We start from the raw sequence: 20769 nt of genomic DNA on the forward strand, positions 1-20769 counted from the left end.
AGTCAGCTATCAGTTAACTGCGTATGCGCATACAAGCCCACCCTGAGTCTTCAACCTTCAGCATGAGTTCGTCGTGTAAACGCTGTAAGGAAAAGGTATCGGATGGAGCACATTGCAAGAATATTCTAAAAATCGATGATATTTTTCCTAGTACGTCTCAAGGACGGACAAATAAACGCAAAATATGCCGATTTTGTCCATATAAAAAACGCAGAATGACTAAAAACTCATGCCACTCATGTAGAAAGGCAATTTGCGGCGAGCACACAATTCCTACATGTAATGACTGCAAAGATTGGAAAAAAAAAACCTTCTTATTTCTTAAAATAATATTTAGATAACTAACTTGGCTATGTTGTTAATTATTTGATTTAAATATAACAAATAAATAAAATACATGCATTTTAATTTGTTCGTCTGTGAGTCGAATGTTTAGTGTCAAAGTAACAACGAAATATGTTTAGTGAGCTAGGGTTAACGTGCGAGTGAAAAATCCCCGGCCAAAGGTATTTCGTCAGAAGAAGACTTGACTTGATTTCTTATCAGCGCTCTCTAACATCAACTTTTATACACCTACTCCTTACCTACTCAGAGAACTCGCCACACACCCCTTTTCCATGCAGGTACCTGCTGTATTAACAATTTATCTTAAAAACACAGCGTTTCTAAGACTTCCCAACGTTTTCAATTAAAAATTCTCATCTGTTGACATTTTCCACTTTTCTCGCGCTAAATTTAAAACTGCGATCATTGATTTGATTAATTTAGAAAATAAATAATAATTTGCATACTTACAGTAATTTCTATTATAAAAAGTAAGCGACTAAAACCTACTTAAAGCGCGAAATTATCAATTAAAATTAAATAAGTATAAATAAAGACTTTTTTCCTAATCTCTATTAAGGATAATATTAACTATTGTATTTATTATATTATAAAGAATTTAAAAACACATTAAATTTATATATTTTTCATGGATCAACAGTACCAAAATTGAGATATTCGAATGTTTAAGAATTCATATCTCTAAAAATATTAACCGTATTGTGAAAAGTTATAGGAAATTATTTTTTTGTATTTCAATAAATAATATAGAAATAAACCGATTCGAATTCTAAAAATACCAATTCATTTCAAGTTTATAAAAAAATTATGTTGCTCCAATATGACACGGGTGATAGGGTTGCGCCATTATAGCATGCATTTTTATCATTAGACCATTAATAGGCAATTCTTGCTGCATACATAAACTAATACATATCATGTAAAATTTAAAATTCAGTCTTCTGACTTTCATATTTTAAGTAAAGATTTATCTTTATTCAACTAGGTATCTACACTGGTCAGTATGAAGTTGGATGTAAATCATACTTAACTAATAGAAAAACTTTTTTTTTTAAATTATATTTTATCATTAGTGACCCTAGCCAAAATTTCAGGCTTTGACTTCGCCTGTCTGTAACATGTTTACACATTTTTTTCCAAATAGCGGGCAACTACGTGAGCTGTCCAAAACAGTAAAAGACTAATCAATGGAGTAGCGCGGTTTCGTCGCCCGAGGCCGAATGGAATAACGCTTTATTTTTTAAATTGCATGGTCTACATGCGTACGTTGTAGGTGGTTGTAGGTACACAAGCTCAGGAACTAATAATTTCAATAACTATCAAACATCTTTTAATAACAATTGGTTGTCAATATAGTTGTAACCTTTTAAAAAAATATTCAATTTACAGTTTTCACTTTCACTACGGTTTTATTATATATAAGCTTTTTCTTCTTTAAATGACCCATTTTAAACGCAATATTATGGTGTAGCCCGTGTACTACATAATATTTTACTAGTGATAGCTGCCCTCTATTCATTTTTATATGAACCGATACACTGATAGGAACTTGAAATTAAAACCATCAATTGGGATTCATTACCAATAGATGTCGCTACTATTAATAACTTGCGTGAAATCAGGTTATTTATACCTTAAAAATATTATTTTCTTAAACATCTATTTCAAATCTTTTAAAATCTTAAACTCGCGTCAGGACACGTGACCTGATCAAAAAAGCGTAAGACGGATGCATATCAAACATGCTCAACGTTAATAATCCAGTTTTCACTTCTGCCGGCACTCCCGGAGTGCAACCCGTCTTTTTTTTTCATGATTGTTCTAAAGATTCTCTAAATATTTCAAGCGTCTATGTGTTGCCGTTCTCAATATCTAGCAACAGTCTTTAATTCAAGCCTGTTGTATTGGAGCCCTTAGGGTATAATTTTTTTTTTTAATTTTCAACTGTTTTACTATCACAGTCCAGGAAATACAGCCTAGTGACATATGGATGGACAGACAAACAGACTGCAGTCTCAGTAATTGTTTTACTGTATTGTTCAGAATCCTAAAAATACTTCATTTATTATTGATAGTGCTTATGTACAATTGTTTAAATTCTTATTAATATTTTAATTTTTTAGACTGATTCGGCAAAAATTGTAAATTTATTTATTTTTAAAAAGACTTTGATATATTAAAAAAAATAATGTCTATAAAATGTTAAGGTAAAACTGCAATTTATAAAAGAAAGGCTACCCTTCGGTACAATACTTTTAAATGTATGTTAGTGTCACATCTATCAAGTTACGGGCAGTTTTTGTCAACAAACCAGATTGTCTCATGAATAAATAGAAAAATATAGTCTATCTCACTGCAACAAAATGTAGCTTTCTACAAGTGTGGTAATTTCACATTACATTTCTTAGCCCATTGAGCCCCAAGCGGCCCGATCGGTCCCAGACACAATAGATTTTCTATTGTGTCTCTGGTTCCGGGGCCTGAGTTACTACGAGTAATGTTCAATAATATAGTGTCTTAAAATAAAAAATTTTTACAACCAGGTGTACATGAGAATACCACATAAAACCAAGGAGTCCCAGTTACAAATACACTAAAGATACAGAACTCATAATTTTAATGTACTTGTTATAAGACAAAATGAACAGTGTAATGGATATGTCACAGTCAAATTGTATTATTTTGCCGTTTACAAACGCTTGGCATTTTGTAATAAGTTGAGAATTCGTATCAGAAGTTTTTGGTTTAAGGTGGTGGGTTAAGTTAGGTTTGTGTTTTTTTTTTTTTTCAGAATTCAGAAATAGGAGCCCCGCGAAGAGCATTTTTATCAAAACCCTTATTAGTCTTAGGAGGCAATTTTGGTTTTAAAAAATAGTTTCTATTGTAGGATGAATTTGAACTATTTACATTCAATCTATTTGTGGTTGAATAAGCAGATGAAGACATTAATACATCCCCAAGACTTTGATTCATTTGGGTAAAGTTTACTTGCTTCCCCGTAAGATATATTTTTTTCAGACATACTTATTTTAATATCCTTTTGGCGTTTAAATTCTGGACAGATTTTATTAGTTGCGAAATGGAAGCCTGAACATAACAAACATGATGCACAATCTTCTTCGACTGTACAAGTGTCGCCAGAATGATCTTGACCACACTTATAACATCTGGGTTTGGAACGACATATATATTTTTAGTATGACCATATCTACAGCTTTGAAAACATTGGATGGTAGGGAAAATGTAAAGATTAACTGGCAGAGAGTTATAACAGGCATACACACGTTCAGGAAGAATTTGACCGTCAAATGTAAGAACAACAGATTGTGTTGGTCTCCAAGATATGGAACCATCAATAATAACCTTATAATTGATCCTTCTAACTTTTATAATATTTCCACAGCCAGCTGGAGTTGAAATATTTTCTATTATTTCCTCTTGGGACCATTCAGAAGGTATTCCTTTAACAATATCAATGCGACTTATGTTAAATGTTGGTATTTTTGCACTTAGCTTATTTAATTCTAAATTTTTATTTTTAATAAAATCATTAGCATCCTTTGGCGTTGAAAATGCTACAATACAACAATTTCTCCCTATTTTTTTAACACTACCAGATACTATATTTTTTATATTGTTATTTTTTAAAAATCGACCAAAAGTAATGGGATGCAATGTTGTTCCATCGCCAGGTGTTGACTCTGTACGCTGAACATGAACAATATAAGGGAAGGAGTCAGTAGATAGGTATTCTGAACGTAAATTTGGTAAAGCCGATTGTTCATTCATATTATTATTATTATCATTCTTATAGGATTCAATAAAAGTAACATCAGAATTGGACTTTTTATTAGGCTTAGTGCTATCACTGTCCTGTTTCCTTAGCCTGCGTTTTTTAGGAGTGCTTTCCACCCAACTATTTTTTAATGCAAAATCGTTTTCACATTCTATACTTGGAACCGTAATATAACTAGCTACTTCAGGACCAAGTTGGAAACTTGGTCCTGAAGCTATAGGGTCGGGAGGATCGTTCATCGATCAGCCCGCCAAAATTTAAGAGCAAAATTTTTTTTACATACTATAAATCAGAATAAAATAGACTTACCAATGAAAAAACTACTAACTACACTAATTTACAAGTTTATATATAGTAAACAAAAGATATATACAAAGCCAAACTCAATTGAACATTAATTTAATTTTTTTTTCAAATTAAATTTCAAAAATTACACCCGGCTCGTTCGACGATTCCCGCGCTTTTCGACAGATGAGTTGTTTTGAAGTTTGTTTAAAAGAAATGACAATGACATTTCACATTTATATTTGAAAGGTAATATAGTCTTAGATACTAGGTGTGTCAGTATAAAAATATATAATTACGGAGAATTTAGGGAGAAAAGCCTATATGAAAAATATTGTAAATGCAGAGTTATATCAGTGAGGTGAAATTCGGAAAAATGTAAAAAGAGCGTGTGTGCCGAACACGTGTCAGAAGTGAAACATCTTTGGCAAGATTCAAAGAGACCAAAGTCGCGTCTATGACGCGGGCGTGACGGTATTGTTATGACACGACCTTGAAATTTAAGTCTTAACGCGCTTAAAGAAGTTTCACTTCAATAATATTTTATTAGAACATTTCTTACTTTTATTAAAATACTAGCTTCCACCCACGACTTTGTACGTGCATCCCCGTTTTTCCCCGTTCCCACAAGAATTTCGGGAAATCGTTTCTTAGCGGATGCCTACGTCCTAACATCTACCTGCATGCCAAATTTCAGCCCGATACGTCCAGTGGTTTGGGCCAAGGTTTGGGCTGTGCGTTGATAGATCACTATATCAGTCACCTTTGAGTTTTATTTAAATAGATTTATCCAAGATACAGCCTAGTTTGAATCTCATGTAATGATGTATGTTTTAATTTTTTTGGTAAATGAACAATTTTTATTTTTAAAGATTTTATTACTTTTTATTGAAAATGGCAGTAGCTCATTGGTTGAGCATTAGAGTCTGTCAAGCGAGTCGAGTCCACAACCCTTTTACTGATTTCTTATAATGGCAATACTATGATCTGTCAAACAGATTGTCACAAATTCAGTTGTAACCTCGTAATAATCCGGTTTTTGTTGAGTTTTTTAATGATACAATGCCGAAACCTATTAAAAGTAGTGTCAGGAGCTTGTTGTTTACAATGATTAATAAATATAATCATGTACAGAGTGAATCTGACGACGTATTATCGCAAAAACGACGACTTTTGGATGAAATCGTTTCAACATCAGGTAGATTGGCAACAACGTGTTGATACTTTTAGCACAATTGTCTAACTTTTTTTATTTTACTGTGATGTGATCACGATTTCCGTTTTGGTCTATATCCAGACGTCGTGTTCGTGACCTTGAAACTTACTGGGGCATCTTTAAGTGAAAACTACTATAAAAATTGTTGTTTTTTTTTCAGCCACCTTGGATGATGAATTAATAAAAAGCACAATTCATAATTAAGTTAAGCAAGTCATAGCCATATAAGACAATAAAAAAATGAAATCTGAAACAGACTATCTGACAAAAATTGCTGCTATGACAGGTTACTTTCATCATTTCTGTGCGTAGGTAATGATGATACTGACAGTGATTTTTCACATGAAGGCATTGATTGTCTTGATTCTGATTTTAGTTCTGATTGTGACAAATAAATACTAACATTGAAATGCTTTTTTTATTTATATATGTAAAAATATGTTTTTTTTTTCAAATATGTTTTTTTTATCAAAAATTCAAGTATCAATAAGTTTTCAGCGTTCTATATCAGTGTTGACACCTAAAAGATTTTTGAATTTGCCGCCTTTTTCATGGGACAAGACTCGCTTGACAGACTTCTACTATTTTTGCTATATTTTGTAATCACATATTTAATTTTAGCTTTTTTTTCCACTATATATGGTACTAACATATGTAAAATTTTAAGCTAAACGTTTTTATTGTATGATTTAATATTTCTTAAATTCGGTGCTCCCAAAGTACAGCAGTTTGTAGTTGGCAATACCTGCAGTCAGATAACCAAACTGTTTTTTTTGGCGGGAAGTCAAACTAAGCGGGAGGTTTAATTTTTTCTGCGATTAAATTTTTCAACATTTTGTTTAAATACTGTAAATAATTGTTTATATAGTTAATTAATACACACCAAAATATATTTTAAATATCATGGGAGTCGATTCTGACGGTGGCGAAAGCCCCGTTGAAAAAGAAACTAAAAAAAGAAAATTGACTACGACGAAGAAAGATCTCGATTTCAAAATTTTTACCAAACCGAATTATACGAGACAGTTCCCAGATAATCATAGCACAGACTGTATAGTATACGTAGAATCTCTCGACAGTGAAAAAATTGGTAATAAAAATCCAATAGCGCTTACTAAACTTTTCACTGAGCATGTTAAAGGTGTTGCTGGTGTGCACAGAGTCAATGCTTTCAAACTTGGTGTTACATTTAAAAAAGCAGTATCAGCTAACAATTTCTTAAAAATGGAGAAATTTCTTTTAAAAAATAAATTAAAAGCATTTGTGCCGGCGCACTTAACAGAATCCACTGGGGTCATTAGGCATGTCCCCACAGATTTAACAAATGAAGAGATATACAAGATTATCACTTGTGATGCGGAAGTGATTTCAATAAAACGATTCCAGAGAAAAGTAGATGGAAAACTGACACCATTAGGTACTATTGCAGTAACCTTTGCGACTACGACACTGCCACAATATGCTTATATACAAATGTTCAGATACCCGATCCAGTTGTACATCCCACCCCTGTTACAATGTTATAAATGCCTTAAGTTTAATCACTCAGCAAAAGCTTGCAGAGGTACTCAAATGTGCTCTTCATGTGCTGGACAGCACTCATACAAGGAATGTGATGTTGAAGAAATTATATGCATCAACTGCAGCGGTCATCACTTAGCAATCTCGAGAGACTGCCCAGTAAAACAAAAAAAAATAGAAGAAAAGAAAAGTAAATACATGAACCTCAGTCGATCATATGCCACTGTGGTGAGTACCGTACCCACTATCCCTGATAAAAGATTCCCAGCTCTTAATAAACCGGTTAAGCCGATTGACACAGCTACTGGCACTAATTCAAAATCACTCAACCTTGAGCAAATTGTAGATAATGAAATAATTATAAATGCATTAGTCAAGTCTCTCATAATGCTTGGTAATAGCAAAAACAGTACTCCAGTAACAAATAAAACAATTAAAGATATTTTATTAAGTAATTTAATAACATAATGGATGCATATTTAAAGATTTCACAATTTAATATACAAAGCTTACAAAGCAAAAAAGCCTTATTAAAAACATTTCTCTCAGAGCATGATATAGATATTTGTTTATTGAACGAAACCTGGCTTAAAAGTACTAGTATTATTCCTAATTTTACACCATATAACCTTATATATAAAAACTCAGTAAATACGCATAATGGAGTAGGTATATTAATTAAACAAAATTTAAAATACAATATTGTACAAACAACTTTTTATGAAAGCATTCAAAACATTTGCATATCAATTGATACATCTATAGGTAAATTACATATTCTTTGTGTATATGCTCCTCCAAATAGTAACAGATTTGCCACCAACAAAATGAAAAAGGTCTTACTCGAAACTCCTAAGCCGTGTCTTGTCATGGGTGATTTAAATGCACATCACATTTTATTTGGATGTGCGACTAATAACAATAGAGGTAACAGTTTATATAATCTTATTGATGAATTTGATATGTGTATTCTAAATGATGGTCAGGCAACAACTGTTCAATATCCCAATAGAAATGCTTCTGCAATCGATTTATCCCTGGTCACTCCCTCATTGGCTCCTCTGTGTGAATGGCATGTCCACGATGATCCAATGGGTAGTTATCACTATCCAACTATGGTCGTTATGAATGTGAAACCATCTATATATGAAGTACGTCCTGTGGATGAAAAATATATTTATAGCAAGGCAGACTGGTCTAAATATCATGAATTATCAGAAACCTGTTTTTCAAATTTAGATATAGATAACACAGAACCAATTGATTTGTATAATAATTTTGTAAATATTTTATATGATATTAGAATGTCAACTGTTCCAAAACAAAAATCCCAACAATCTTTAAAAGTAATGAGGAAACCTGCACCTTGGTGGAATAATAAATGTGAGGATGCAGTCAAAAATTCTAAGTTAGCCCTTAGAGAATATAGACAGTCACCAAGTATTCCTAATTTTATTAAGTATAAAAAACTTGATGCTCAAAAGAAAAGGATATTAAAAGAGGAAAGTATTAATTCATGGCACAACTTATGTACTAGTTTTAATAGAATGACACCTGTTTCTCAAATATGGAGTTATGTAAAAAGATTTAAAAGAATAGGTTCTTGTCACAATAGGAATTTCAATGATGACTGGATTCCAAGCTTTTTAGATAACATATCAGATTCAACACAGTTAAATGAAGATAGGTTATATGCCATTTTACATAAATCTGTTGAAAACTCTAAAAATGCATTTCTCAATAGCAAATTTACCATCAATGAACTGTACATTTCAATTAAAAGTAGGAAAGATACAACACCAGGGTTAGATAGTATTCCATACTTATTAATTAAAAAGTTACACCCCAATGCGCAAGAAATTTTATTAAATATATACAATAAACTTTGGTTAAATTTAGTAATACCAGACTCATGGAAAACTCAATGTGTAATCCCGATTTTAAAGCCAAATAAACCTGCGAACAATCCTCTATCATATAGACCTATTTCTCTGTCATCATGCTTGGGCAAACTTTTTGAAAATATGTTAAAATTACGTTTAGATTACTTTGCTGAGACACAGCAAAAATTACCAGACATACAGTTTGGATTCAGAAAAGGAAGAAGTTGCTCTGAAAGCTTTGTATCTCTTATATCAGACCTTAAAAAGGCAAAATTGAGTCACAGTAATGTTATATGTGTCTTTTTAGATGTTAAAGGTGCATTTGATAATGTTAATATTGAGAGCTTGATAAATGTATTGCAAGAGTTGGAATTACCAAGACATATTTTAAACTGGATTTTAAACTTTTTATATAAAAGAACTCTATTTGTAAAATACAACAATAAATTACATGGACCTAGAACTGTAAACAAAGGGACAATGCAGGGAGCAACATTATCACCTTTATTGTACAACTTATACACATCTCAGATCCTTAATTTTGTAGACACATCAGAAGTTAAAATATTGCAATTTGCTGATGACTTGCTTTTATATTGTGAAAATCAAAATCTTAATATAGCTATTGAAAATATTAATACAGCATTAAGACAATTGCATTATTATTATAGTAACATATTAAAACTTCAAATAAGTTCGGAAAAAAGCAATGTTCTAATTTTTAGTAAAGATCCTTTTGCACACTCTACTGTAAATATTAAATATAATAATGAAATCATTCCTAGTACCAATCAACATAAATTTCTAGGTGTCATACTAGATGATAAATTGAAATTTGATAAGCATATTAATTACATATGTCAGAATGCTATGAGGGGCATAAATATCTTAAGAAGCTTAGCAGGAACTTTTTGGGGATCTGATCCAAAAACATTGAGTATGCTATATAAAAGTATAGTCAGAAGTCATTTTGATTATAGTTCTTTAGCTTATATGAATGTTAGTAATACATTATTAAGAAAATTGGATGTGATACAAAATATGGGTCTGAGAATAATTAGTGGAGCCATGCGCACCACTCCTATTAATTCTATGGAAATTGAGAATTGCATACCTCCATTGTGTCTTCGACGATTACAGCTGGCTGAGAGATTTTGTTTGAAGGTGTTATCTTGTAATAATAATATTGTTCTAAATAATATCATTCATCCAATTCTACAGTCAGCTGGTACTCACAACATCACGGCTAATACAATTATCTCAGGTAATTTGCCTGAAATTATAACAATAGTGAATTATGTAAAAAATCTAACAAAAGATATGTACATTAGCAACAAATGGCCAATTTACAAATTCCCTTATGATACATTACTTAATTTTCTAGATATAAAGTGTGATTTAGATTCTGTTAATAACAAGTTTGAATTCAGACAATATATATCCAATAAAACTGATTTTTACATTGTATATACCGATGGCTCTAAGAGTGATTGTCATGTTAAGGCTGCATTTTATGACCCACAAATGAAAGTAACTAAATGTTTCAGAATGCCAAATAGTTGTAGTATTTTCACAGCAGAAAGTTGGGCCATTCTGGCTGCTTTGACATATGTAAAATCTAATGTAATTAATTTAAATATTTTGATAGTTTCAGATTCCAAAAGTGTGTTATCTGCTTTATGTAATTGCAATTTTGTATTTAAACAGAATTATATTTTGTATAGGATTAAGGATTTTTTACGAATTATTGGCAAACATATTGAATTTGTATGGGTTCCCTCACACAGTGGCATAACTGGTAACGAAATTGTAGACGAGGCAACACGTCAGGAGCATGATGAAGACCTGACAGGATCTTTCAAAGTTCCTTTTACGGATTATTATCATAAGTTTAAAACTTTAATGAAAAATATGTGGCAAGATTACTGGGATTTGACCACAGAAAACAAAGGAAAATGGTATGCAAATTTACAAAGAAACTTACCTACAACACCTTGGTATAATGATTTCAGATACACTAGTCGAAAGTTTATAACGATCATTAGCCGTTTGCGGTTTGGACATTGCTTGGTTCCAGCGCATCTTTATAGGATGAAAATAATTACAGAAAACATTTGTACCCATTGTTCCCAAGAAAATGCAGACATAAACCATATTATTTTACAGTGTCGAACGTTTGGTATTCAAAGATTGACACTTGTCAGTGAAATAAGTGATATCGCCCAAGGACATTCAATTAGTGTTCCCCGCCGGGTCGAAGATTTATTATCTAACAAAGATTATTTCATTCCGTTATATAATTACATTGTTAATACTGTAGAAAAGATTTAATTTCTAATACTGATTTGAAAAACGATCGAATATATAATATGTATAATTGTATTGTAAACTTAGTAAATAAGTTAAAATATTAATGTTAGTTCTGTATCTTATTATAATTATTTTATTTTTGTATAATGTATGTTTTATATTATATTGAAATGTATATTACTTTAAGATTGCGACTGAAGGACTTGTATCCATGGTCATGAATAAATTATTAAAAAAAAAAAAAAAAGATAACCAAACTGCTTGTATCTATGCCCTACTGTATTTCTGGTGAAGAAAGAAGAGTCAGATGCCGATTTCCGAACAGCAATCGGTATTGTTCGGTGTACTGCAGCGCTCGCTGTTGACTAGCGTGAGTTTGTTGTTGCGACTAGTGTTCAATTATTATCGTCATTATTATTGCCGCTAATTTTTATCAATTTGAAATTAAAATGACAAGAAACTTTATTACATTCAAAAAATCATTTTAAATGTAAGTATTTAATTTATGCGACACTTGGAATCTTAAACTGTTTACATGTTTACAAGTTTTAGGAAGGTTAATGTGGTGGTCTCAGTTTTTGTACCAAAGTTGTACGCTTTAAGATGTTCAATTTTTTTCACGCAAATATGTTGTTTTTTGTTTAAATTATAAGAATTCATGCTTTGCACAGCGATTGTATAACTCTAAAAAGTTTAAAGTTTGCATGATAAAGTAATAAACTTAGTTACGTAGAATTAATTAAAAAAAATGGTTATATTATTTGAAAATTTTTAATTAAATTATGGGAAGTTTTTTACTCATGATCTATGATCGTGTGGGTAATGGTTTAAAATTTTTGATATGCTTAAAATTATAAATACACTTAAAATTCCACTTTTTGGTTATTTTAGTTTTATTTTAATGTGTTATATTATTTCATATCAATTTATTGTTTTAAATGGTCTTTAAGAAGAATAAGATTTAATTTTGATTCTTAAAAATTAAAACGCTAGGTATCTACTATATGTATGTATTTCAGGAGCACATGTAAATATGTTGGTTAGCCCACCGGGCTGTTTGATTATTTTTGATTTTAATTCAATAAATTGTAAAAGAGTAAATAATTCAAAGTACCATTAAATGGTACCCATCTTGCCCTATTTTTATACAATGTGAATGATTTTGAAAGCAGCCCCTTTGAAGATATCTGAACTTGTTCCCTGCGAATAGCCCGGGCTCCATTTACCTTACAATGTTGTATAGAGCATCTCAAACTTTATACTGTATTAAAAATACAAGTTTGTATTTAATATATATGTATTTTAAATATTTGTACATTGTATTAATTTTACTGTGGTACGTTGTACTATAGTGTTGCCCAATTTTTTATAACATCAAATGTCATAATACAGAATTGAAATTAAGAAACAAAAATGTTTTCATTATTAAAACAGCCAAAAAGTAATAAATTTAAAATTACAGTAAAATAAAATAAGCAGTTACATTTTATATCTTTTAATCTTAAAAATAATATTTTGAAAAACTTTACTTAATGGGAATTGGGAATTGGGTAATCATTAAAAAAAATAGATCATTAATTCATTAATTATGAAATAAGTGATCTTAAATCTATTATTATAAGTAATTCATTTTACACCAATTTGTATCTACCACAAGATACAACAAAAAAATAATACTAATTTTGTCATATACTTACAATAAAATATTTCATGGCACCAATTTATATCTAACACAACTATGAAACTAACAATTTTTTGCTTTGCGAAAATATATTTTATATTTGCGACTGGATGTTATAACATCGTTATAATTTTAGTGATGATTTAAAAATCGTTTATAATCCAATATTTTCAGCAGGATTGTAAATGCAATTAAAATTCCGTCGCAAGTAATTGCGTATCATACTGGTTCTACTTTCTTAAAAAGAGACCATTAATTAAAATACAAATCCATGCTATGCCGGTATTGAAATAAAGCATTTTTATATCTTTATTAATAAATAATAATCTATTCTCATTTTCAAATAAAACACGTCTCTTTCAGTTGCCATCGTCATTAAAATACATTGCATTAAATGCCCCGTTCGAATCACATATACGAGCAAGATAAATTGATACGTAAATAACTACATACAAGGAAAAACTATTTATACCTATTATGTCGGTCAACAATGCGCCGTTATTTAAAGTTTCTGTGCACTATACAAAAATACTCAGGCCTTATCTGTCTGACTTTGTACATAAATACATAGTAATAAAATATTCTACAATGTCTGGAAGAAATTTTTCCGAAGCGATAATACCTACGGTTGTTCTAAGTTTTAAGCGATTTAAATGATCTGTTTGTTCTCTTTTAAAAGTGCTAAAAAGAAAAAATTAAATGGTAATGAAATATTTTTGTCAAACAGTCACCATGCGGTCGCTACGGTTGCTCCGGTGCCGGCCCTTCTCAACCCGATTCCTGATCCTGTCGTTTCTGGCGCTGGCCTTCGGTATATACTGCTATTACTACACTGTGACACCGGCTTCTTACCCGAAACCAAGTAAGTGGATATTTCTAGAGATTTCTAGATGGAGAAAGAGGAAGAGTGGAAATCTCAACTGGCTGCCGTCTTTCGGTTTTCCAAGATTATATTATGGAGAAGGTAAGGTATACGGAGTTATACGGGCGCGGCGCCTGAACTTTCAGCGGCGTAGGTTATAAATAAATTAAAAGAAAAAATTCCAGAGGCATACGATGTATATAAAATATAAATTCAAAAGTACTGTTCGAAAGTGAATAAATAATAAGGAAAGCGTGTTAAATCCTAGGTCACCAAACTCCATTTATAAGCTTACCATCAAACGAAAATTTCATCAAAAGCTTGTGTATTTTAAGATAAAAAGATAAAGCTCTGACATTCAATGAGAGAAGCTATAGAATCATTAAGTATATACGATTTTCCTTTATGGATACATTTAAACATTTATGAATTGAAAATTCAATAGCGTGATTCGTGATAAGTCAGCTTAGAACTTGTACATTCAAGCGCATCTTTTTAGTATAAAATACTAGCGACCCGCCCCGGCTTCGCACGGGTGCAATGCTGATACTAAATACACTACAGAAAAATTGTGAACGTTGTATAGGTATAAAAATATAGCGGCCCGCTCCGGCCTCCGGCATCGCACGGGTATAAAATACATAGCCGGGCGGCCGCAAACGCTACGTCCTGCAATTTTTAGATCTGTAATATCTTCGAAAATATTCACTTAAATCATACGGTGTAAAGGGCCATATAGATCTATATTAAATGAACAATGTATCCATGGTATTTAATTGGTTAAGGATTAATGCTGTATTGGTTAAAATCGCTTCGAAAATTAGCCATTATTTGTCGTAAAAAGTAAATGACAAAAAAAAGTTATTGTGGGTTATCCATAAGAGATAGACATATACCATCGCGGACTTTTCTGTAGACCTTTTCAATGTGTATAATACTTAGTACATTATTTTGATAAAACTCGTAGGGTTCAGCCTGCGTTTGCAATGTAAGCGGAATAAATGTAATTTTTTACGACATCACATTAGAAACCTCAAAAATAACAGTACTTCTCCACTACTTAATGGATCTTATTATACATATAAACCTTCCTCTTGAATCACTCTATCTATTAAAAAAAACCGCATCAAAATCCGTTGCGTAGTTTCAAAGATTTAAGCGTACAAAGGGACATAGGGACAGGGAAAGCGACTTTGTTTTATACTATGTAGTGATAGTGATAAATCCATTTCACATGAGGTTGCATTGACGATGGTACGGATTAATGAGCACAACTTTTACTTGTAGATATTAGAGCCAATATAGGAACGTAATGATGCAAATTATTTTTCTATTTTTCTACGTTAATTATAGATAACTAGGGGTCCGCCCTGGCTACGCCCGTGGTACATATTTCGCAATAAAAAGTAGCCTATGTCCTTTCTCGGGTATCAAAATATCTCCATACCAAATTTCATGTAAATTGGTTCAGTAGTTTAGGCGTGATTGAGTAACAGACAGACAGAGTTACTTTCGCATTTATAATATTAGTATGGATTAATAAAAATGAGCGTGTGAGCCGAACACACGTGTCAGAAGTGAAGTTAAGATTCAAAGATTCCAATTCGTCGCCTTACTCCATGACGTGACGGTATAGACATGACGCGACCATGTAATTTTTCTCTCAACGCGCCTAAAGAAGTTCTACTTCAAAAGAATTTATCGGTTTACTATTGGCGAAAATATCGATACATAAAAAGATACATAAAAGCGAACAAAGAATCTCCTACTTTTGTTTAATTCAGTTAAAAATATGTAAGTAGTAATGCATACGTTTTATTCCTAGCTTGTAATTAATTTAAATGAGAATACCTTATATAGACCATAAATTAGTTCTAAGAGTTACAGTTAACCACAATTGTTTTCGCGTTATGCACATTTTGAATATTTCACTTGTATTCGTATCTACAAATAAAATGTACAGCAATAACTATTCGTAAGAAACTACGCGTCTGCTGGATCACCGTGCAGCGTGCCATCAGACTATAAATAAAACAGCTATATGACGTGCACAAATCTTCTAGTCTTAACATACTGGAAAAAATTATATCGTATTTCTATTATTCAAATAATTCGGTTTATATATTTTAAGCACTTAAAAGACAAGTACCTATGTTGTTTCTAGCTGTTTCTTTGATGTCGGCGTTGAAATAAATCTGAAGCGCCATCATATTTATTTTTAGTTACTATTTGCAAATTTATCTATTTATTATGCATTATTTATGATGCATTGATATTATTTGCGTCACCGCTACTCTGTGGTTAGCTATATAACCTCAACGCACTGGATTAAATTCTCAATAGAGACCGCTAGATATGATTTCAATCAAAGCTCATGTAGATTATCTACTTGGCCGGAAAATTAATGGATACGTGTAACAGATGTAGGTACGTATGTCTGGGTGTATCGAGCCCAACACAGGACCTCATTTCCTCATTTAGTTTATGTCTACGTTTTACAGCTTTTCGTTCTCGGTTCTTCATTTGCTTGATAAGAGCTGATTATTGGAAAAGCAAAAACACAACTGCAACCTTGCTTATTTAATTTGTATAACGGAGACAGTTGTAACAATGCCTCATGCATATAAATCCGTTTAGGTATATTTTAAATGGTATCGTGGAACGGAAAATTGGAAACATGTAACCTGAAATTGTTGCCCTCTTTTTGGGCAGTCGTGTAATTAACACACTTCGTCTTGTTGTTCGTATTTTCTTCATTGTTTGTAAAGGTTTTATAGTTTCCATAACTCTATAAATTTTATTGTCTCTATTTTATATCTCTTTAACAAGCGAGAAAAATATTGTTCAAATTTGTTTACACTTTATCTTTCAAATCCTTTGTTAAGTCATAATGCTATTTCCCTGTCTTGTTCCTTTGAGATAAACTTGCATCCAAGCATTGCGAGCATTGCAAATCTTGGTAATTAGCGGTTGGGTTATTAATTATTGACTTCACGAATGAGGAGGTTGACATTTTCTAAAAGTATATTGTATGTATGTACTTGTATCATGTTGTATACATAACATATAATATAATAAAGAATATAATATACATCTATAGAATATATATCTTAGAATATACATCTATTTCACTAAAACTCTCGTTGATCTGTTATAGAGGATCACAATAAAGCAAGATAAATAAAAAGTTCAGCCCTAAAAACGAAACGTATAAACTATTAAGTATAGTAGATATTTTTTTCGCCTCACATCTTTATTGAATTGAATAACTACCTAGTAAAATAAAAGATAATACTTATTTAAAAAGCATCATAGTGTTGAAAATTCATGCTAAAAATATGAGATGTTCAGAAAATAACTGTTCCCGCTGAATATGCAAATTGGTATTTAAATAGATGTTATTTTTGCATATTATATTGTGCATTTAGTTGATGTCCATACTAAAATAGGAATCAATGTATTATTAGATAATTTCCGTATATAGGCACATAGGTACATATTTCTTAGCTGTGTGCGTCCCGTTTGAACCGGAAGGCATTCCGGGTCAAAATTGGCTTATAATATAATAAAAATTTCGCTAGAATTGCGAAGTATCGATTTGGTAGTATGGTATGTGTCTATGTAACTAACATCTATGTAACTTTGTCCAAGCACAATTGTATTCACAAGAGCAACTTTTGTCTCCGCAACTATTTTGTCTCGCCCATCAACTCTATGGGGAGTTGCGTCGCTACGTGCGTGCACTTTCCTAGCCCATAGAGTTGATGGGAGAGACAAAATAATTGCGGAGACAAAAGTTGTTCTTGCGCGCTAGCTCTGATTGTTTTTTTATGGTATGGCGGTATAAGGTGCTGTTTTTTAAATTGTCTATTAATTTTGTGTTTAAAAAAAAAAAAAAAAAGTTAAGTTAAAAACTAAAGTTTTTTTAGTAGTTACATCTTAATTATTAAACAAGCTATGAACGCAGCACTATAAAAATCATAATCTTTTATTAATAACAGTAGCATATAATTAAATTCCCACAAGACGTGTTGACTGTTGACTAGCTCGTCAAGTTAATTATATCTTACCTTTAACCTGTTACTACATCAGACCGTTTGAACTGGGAATTAGTTGAGTATCAAATGCATTTTACTCAAGTTTCCTCGATGCACACGTTTTAAATCTGTCTTAAGTAAAAATCGTTTATAATTAACTAAATTTGCCCTGTGGTTTTATCCGCATTGCTTCCCTTCTATTGGTCTTAGTATGATACTGCCTATAGTCTTCCTCGATAAATGGACTATCTAACATAATATTTTCAATAATTGGACCCGTGGTTCCAGAGATTATAGCGCGTTATAATATTAGTAGTTATAGATATATAACTATTGGTAATGTTCAACAGCATTTCACTTAATTAAAACTATAATAAGTAACAAATGAAAGAGATACGAAATTATAAAAGTCCTTTTTATTATATTTGGTTGTTTAAAATACAAAGCCTGGCATATAATAACGCGAATATCTTTCACAATAATTAATGAAGATGGATAGTTTTTATTTTATCATTTTACTTCATTAAAATCTGTGGCGTGTCTGAAGTTTCGCAATATTTTATGTACACGTAAAATAATAATACAAAGTGGTTTCGGGATGCATGCCGATACTTTAATTATAAATAATAGCGTTAGTAAAGAAAACTAAGCCCAATCTTCCGTGACTCACTCATATGGAGGCCAGCTGTCGGCGCTGACGGGGTCACGGAAGAATTCTACCATACCCGTGGCCCCGTCGTTGATGCGGCTTGACGGAACACAGTGGGGTTTTGGTCGGTAGGAATCCGACATAACCCACGGCCCCTTCCCCGGAGGCCGTGGGTATCTATGCAAGATTTCCCCACTTAAAAAAAAAAAAAAAAAAGGCCAGCTGTCGGCAGTATGCTGGAGATTTACATATCTACAATCTACATAAATTATGTTTAGCTTATACTGAAAATAATATCAGTCAGACCGAAATATATTTTATTATTAACTCCAAGTAAGGATTTTATTCAATTTTTCTGCTTTACCTTTAATTCTGTTATCGGAATGTACGTAACTAATCACATTTTGTCGCGTAAAAGAAATTCAATTTTCAAGCGTTTTAGTTTTAAATACATTTATTTAATAGCAACTTTTTGCTTTCAAAGTATTTTTAACATTTATTTTCACAAACACAAACTAGTATATCGATACAAAGCTAAATATTTGGTTTGAATAAACCATTGGTATTTATTTCTTGCCTAACGAGCTGTATGAAAGCAGAAACCTTCAGATTTTATATTTGTACAAAAGGTATTATTTTCGCGAACAATCAATTCAAAATTTTATCGGCTTTTCAATTACCGAGGTGGACTTTACGAATAAAAACGTATACAATCAAATAAAACGTGTTAATTGTTTTTGTATTTTTCTTAAAATCGAAAATAAATAAGTCGCAATATTAAAGTAAAGTTATTTCGTACTAGCGGTCCGCCCCGGCTTCGCCCATGGTACATATTTCGCAATAAAAGGTAGCCTATGTTCTTTCTCAGGGTCTAAAGATTATCTGTGCCAAATTTCATCAAAATCGGTCCAGTAGTTTATGCGTGAAAACCATACATACATACATACTTACATACATACAAACTTTTCCTCTTTATAATATTAGTATAGATTTAATGCATTAATCATATTTTGTTGAATTTTAACAGGGTGGAAATTTATTTATTTAACAATGTAAATATTTTCCGAAAATCTTGCTATGGTCATATGATTATGTTGATTTAGTAAATAAAATTTGCTAATCTTTGTATAAAAAGGTCTATGCACCATACAGCTGCAGCATACTTTCATAATATCCTAAATAGCTTGTGATACCGGCATCGAAGGGAAAAAAGTTTATGAAATTAACACCCGCGCTATAGTTAAGATGCCGCGAAATGAAAACTTCTTTACATCCTGGAACTCGGCAAGTGAAATGTAGTAAATACATGAGGCAAATGTTCAGTAATGCAATACATCTAAACATGTCGAATGCCTCAAGACGAACGCTCCTGGTTGTTGCAATCGACAACAAAGCAAAGCCAATTTCCTGCCTCATGCTGTGTCAAGTGTCAAGACCTACGACATGGAGGTGCTCTTGTCTGAAAATTTGTCTGGATTTGAGTAACTCGTTCACGTCTTACATGTTTATAACCAGTTATTTATGTACTAGTTAAAATGTTAAATAAATATTTGATATTTTAACCTGACTGATTAGTGATTAACCTGATTTACAGGCACGTCTTATATTATCGCTATAATATTATATAGATAAATAATTGTACCAGCGAGTAACACCAACATTTGTTATCTAGTTTAGACTTTGGTAAAGTTTATGTTTGACTTGTATTGTTTGCAATAATCGTTTTATTATATCACTTTTTACGGATTCCCTCTGCGCAATCTAATTGTTTTCGCGTCGCGTTGTTTGTACATATCACAAGCTGCTGCATCTCGTCGGAGCGAAAAAGTAAAGAAATTTACATTTCTGTACTTTGTTATTTTTTAGTTTCGTGACCGGAGAGCAAATTGTATTTTTCATTCTCCACTTTTGATACAATGATTGCTCGCTACGGGTAACGGGATATATCGTGTGCAAGTTTTGACTACGTATTTGAATAAACTTTAAAAATGAAATGGGAATTATTTAGACGTGGTTTTCAGTAAGCATTTATAGTGTGCTATAATAAATAGTAGTAATGGCTGCACCCGATGCCATCATGCCTCTCTTTATTTTATTTTAAAAATATGGATTCGTCCAAAGCTGTTTCAACTTAAGCTAGATGGGTGGGTACATCATGGTAATATAACGTCTATTGAAATTTCT

General features: G+C 31.8%; 2 protein-coding genes and 1 long non-coding RNA gene across 5 annotated transcripts in view; 2 read left to right on the top strand and 1 right to left on the bottom strand.

Moving 5' to 3' along the window:
• LOC149911171 (uncharacterized) overlaps positions 1-20769 on the bottom strand; it is a 43605-nt gene that overhangs the window by 13729 nt on the left and 9107 nt on the right. Inside the window, exon 1 of one of the 2 annotated variants that reach the window (XM_090103744.1) lies at positions 4451-4608. The exons of the other annotated variant lie outside the window; for it this stretch is intronic. The gene's annotated coding sequence lies outside the window, so the exon portion shown is untranslated. Of the gene's footprint in view, positions 1-4450; positions 4609-20769 lie in introns of those variants that run through there. 2 annotated transcript variants of the gene reach the window in all.
• LOC149911172 (uncharacterized) lies at positions 3545-4360 on the top strand. Its single transcript, XR_016457634.1, has 3 exons — positions 3545-3655; positions 3749-3800; positions 4038-4360. It is a non-coding gene; the product is annotated as an uncharacterized LOC149911172 (long non-coding RNA).
• Positions 11653-20769, top strand: part of alpha-Man-IIb (alpha-Mannosidase class II b) — a 67176-nt gene continuing 58059 nt past the window's right edge. Inside the window, exons 1-2 of one of the 2 annotated variants that reach the window (XM_090103725.1) lie at positions 11653-11726; positions 13765-13899. In XM_090103725.1, coding sequence (XP_089959851.1) covers positions 13770-13899 — 130 coding nt within the window. In that variant the 5' untranslated portion in view covers positions 11653-11726; positions 13765-13769. Of the gene's footprint in view, positions 11847-13764; positions 13900-20769 lie in introns of both variants that reach the window. The other variant, XM_090103718.1, reaches the window with a different exon arrangement.

The sequence above is a fragment of the Colias eurytheme genome, chromosome 1 (genome assembly GCF_061535395.1).
Source record: "Colias eurytheme isolate Ceu_HAF_F1 chromosome 1, ilColEury1 Martin Lab GWU primary, whole genome shotgun sequence".
Taxonomy (NCBI): Eukaryota; Metazoa; Arthropoda; class Insecta; order Lepidoptera; family Pieridae; genus Colias; species Colias eurytheme.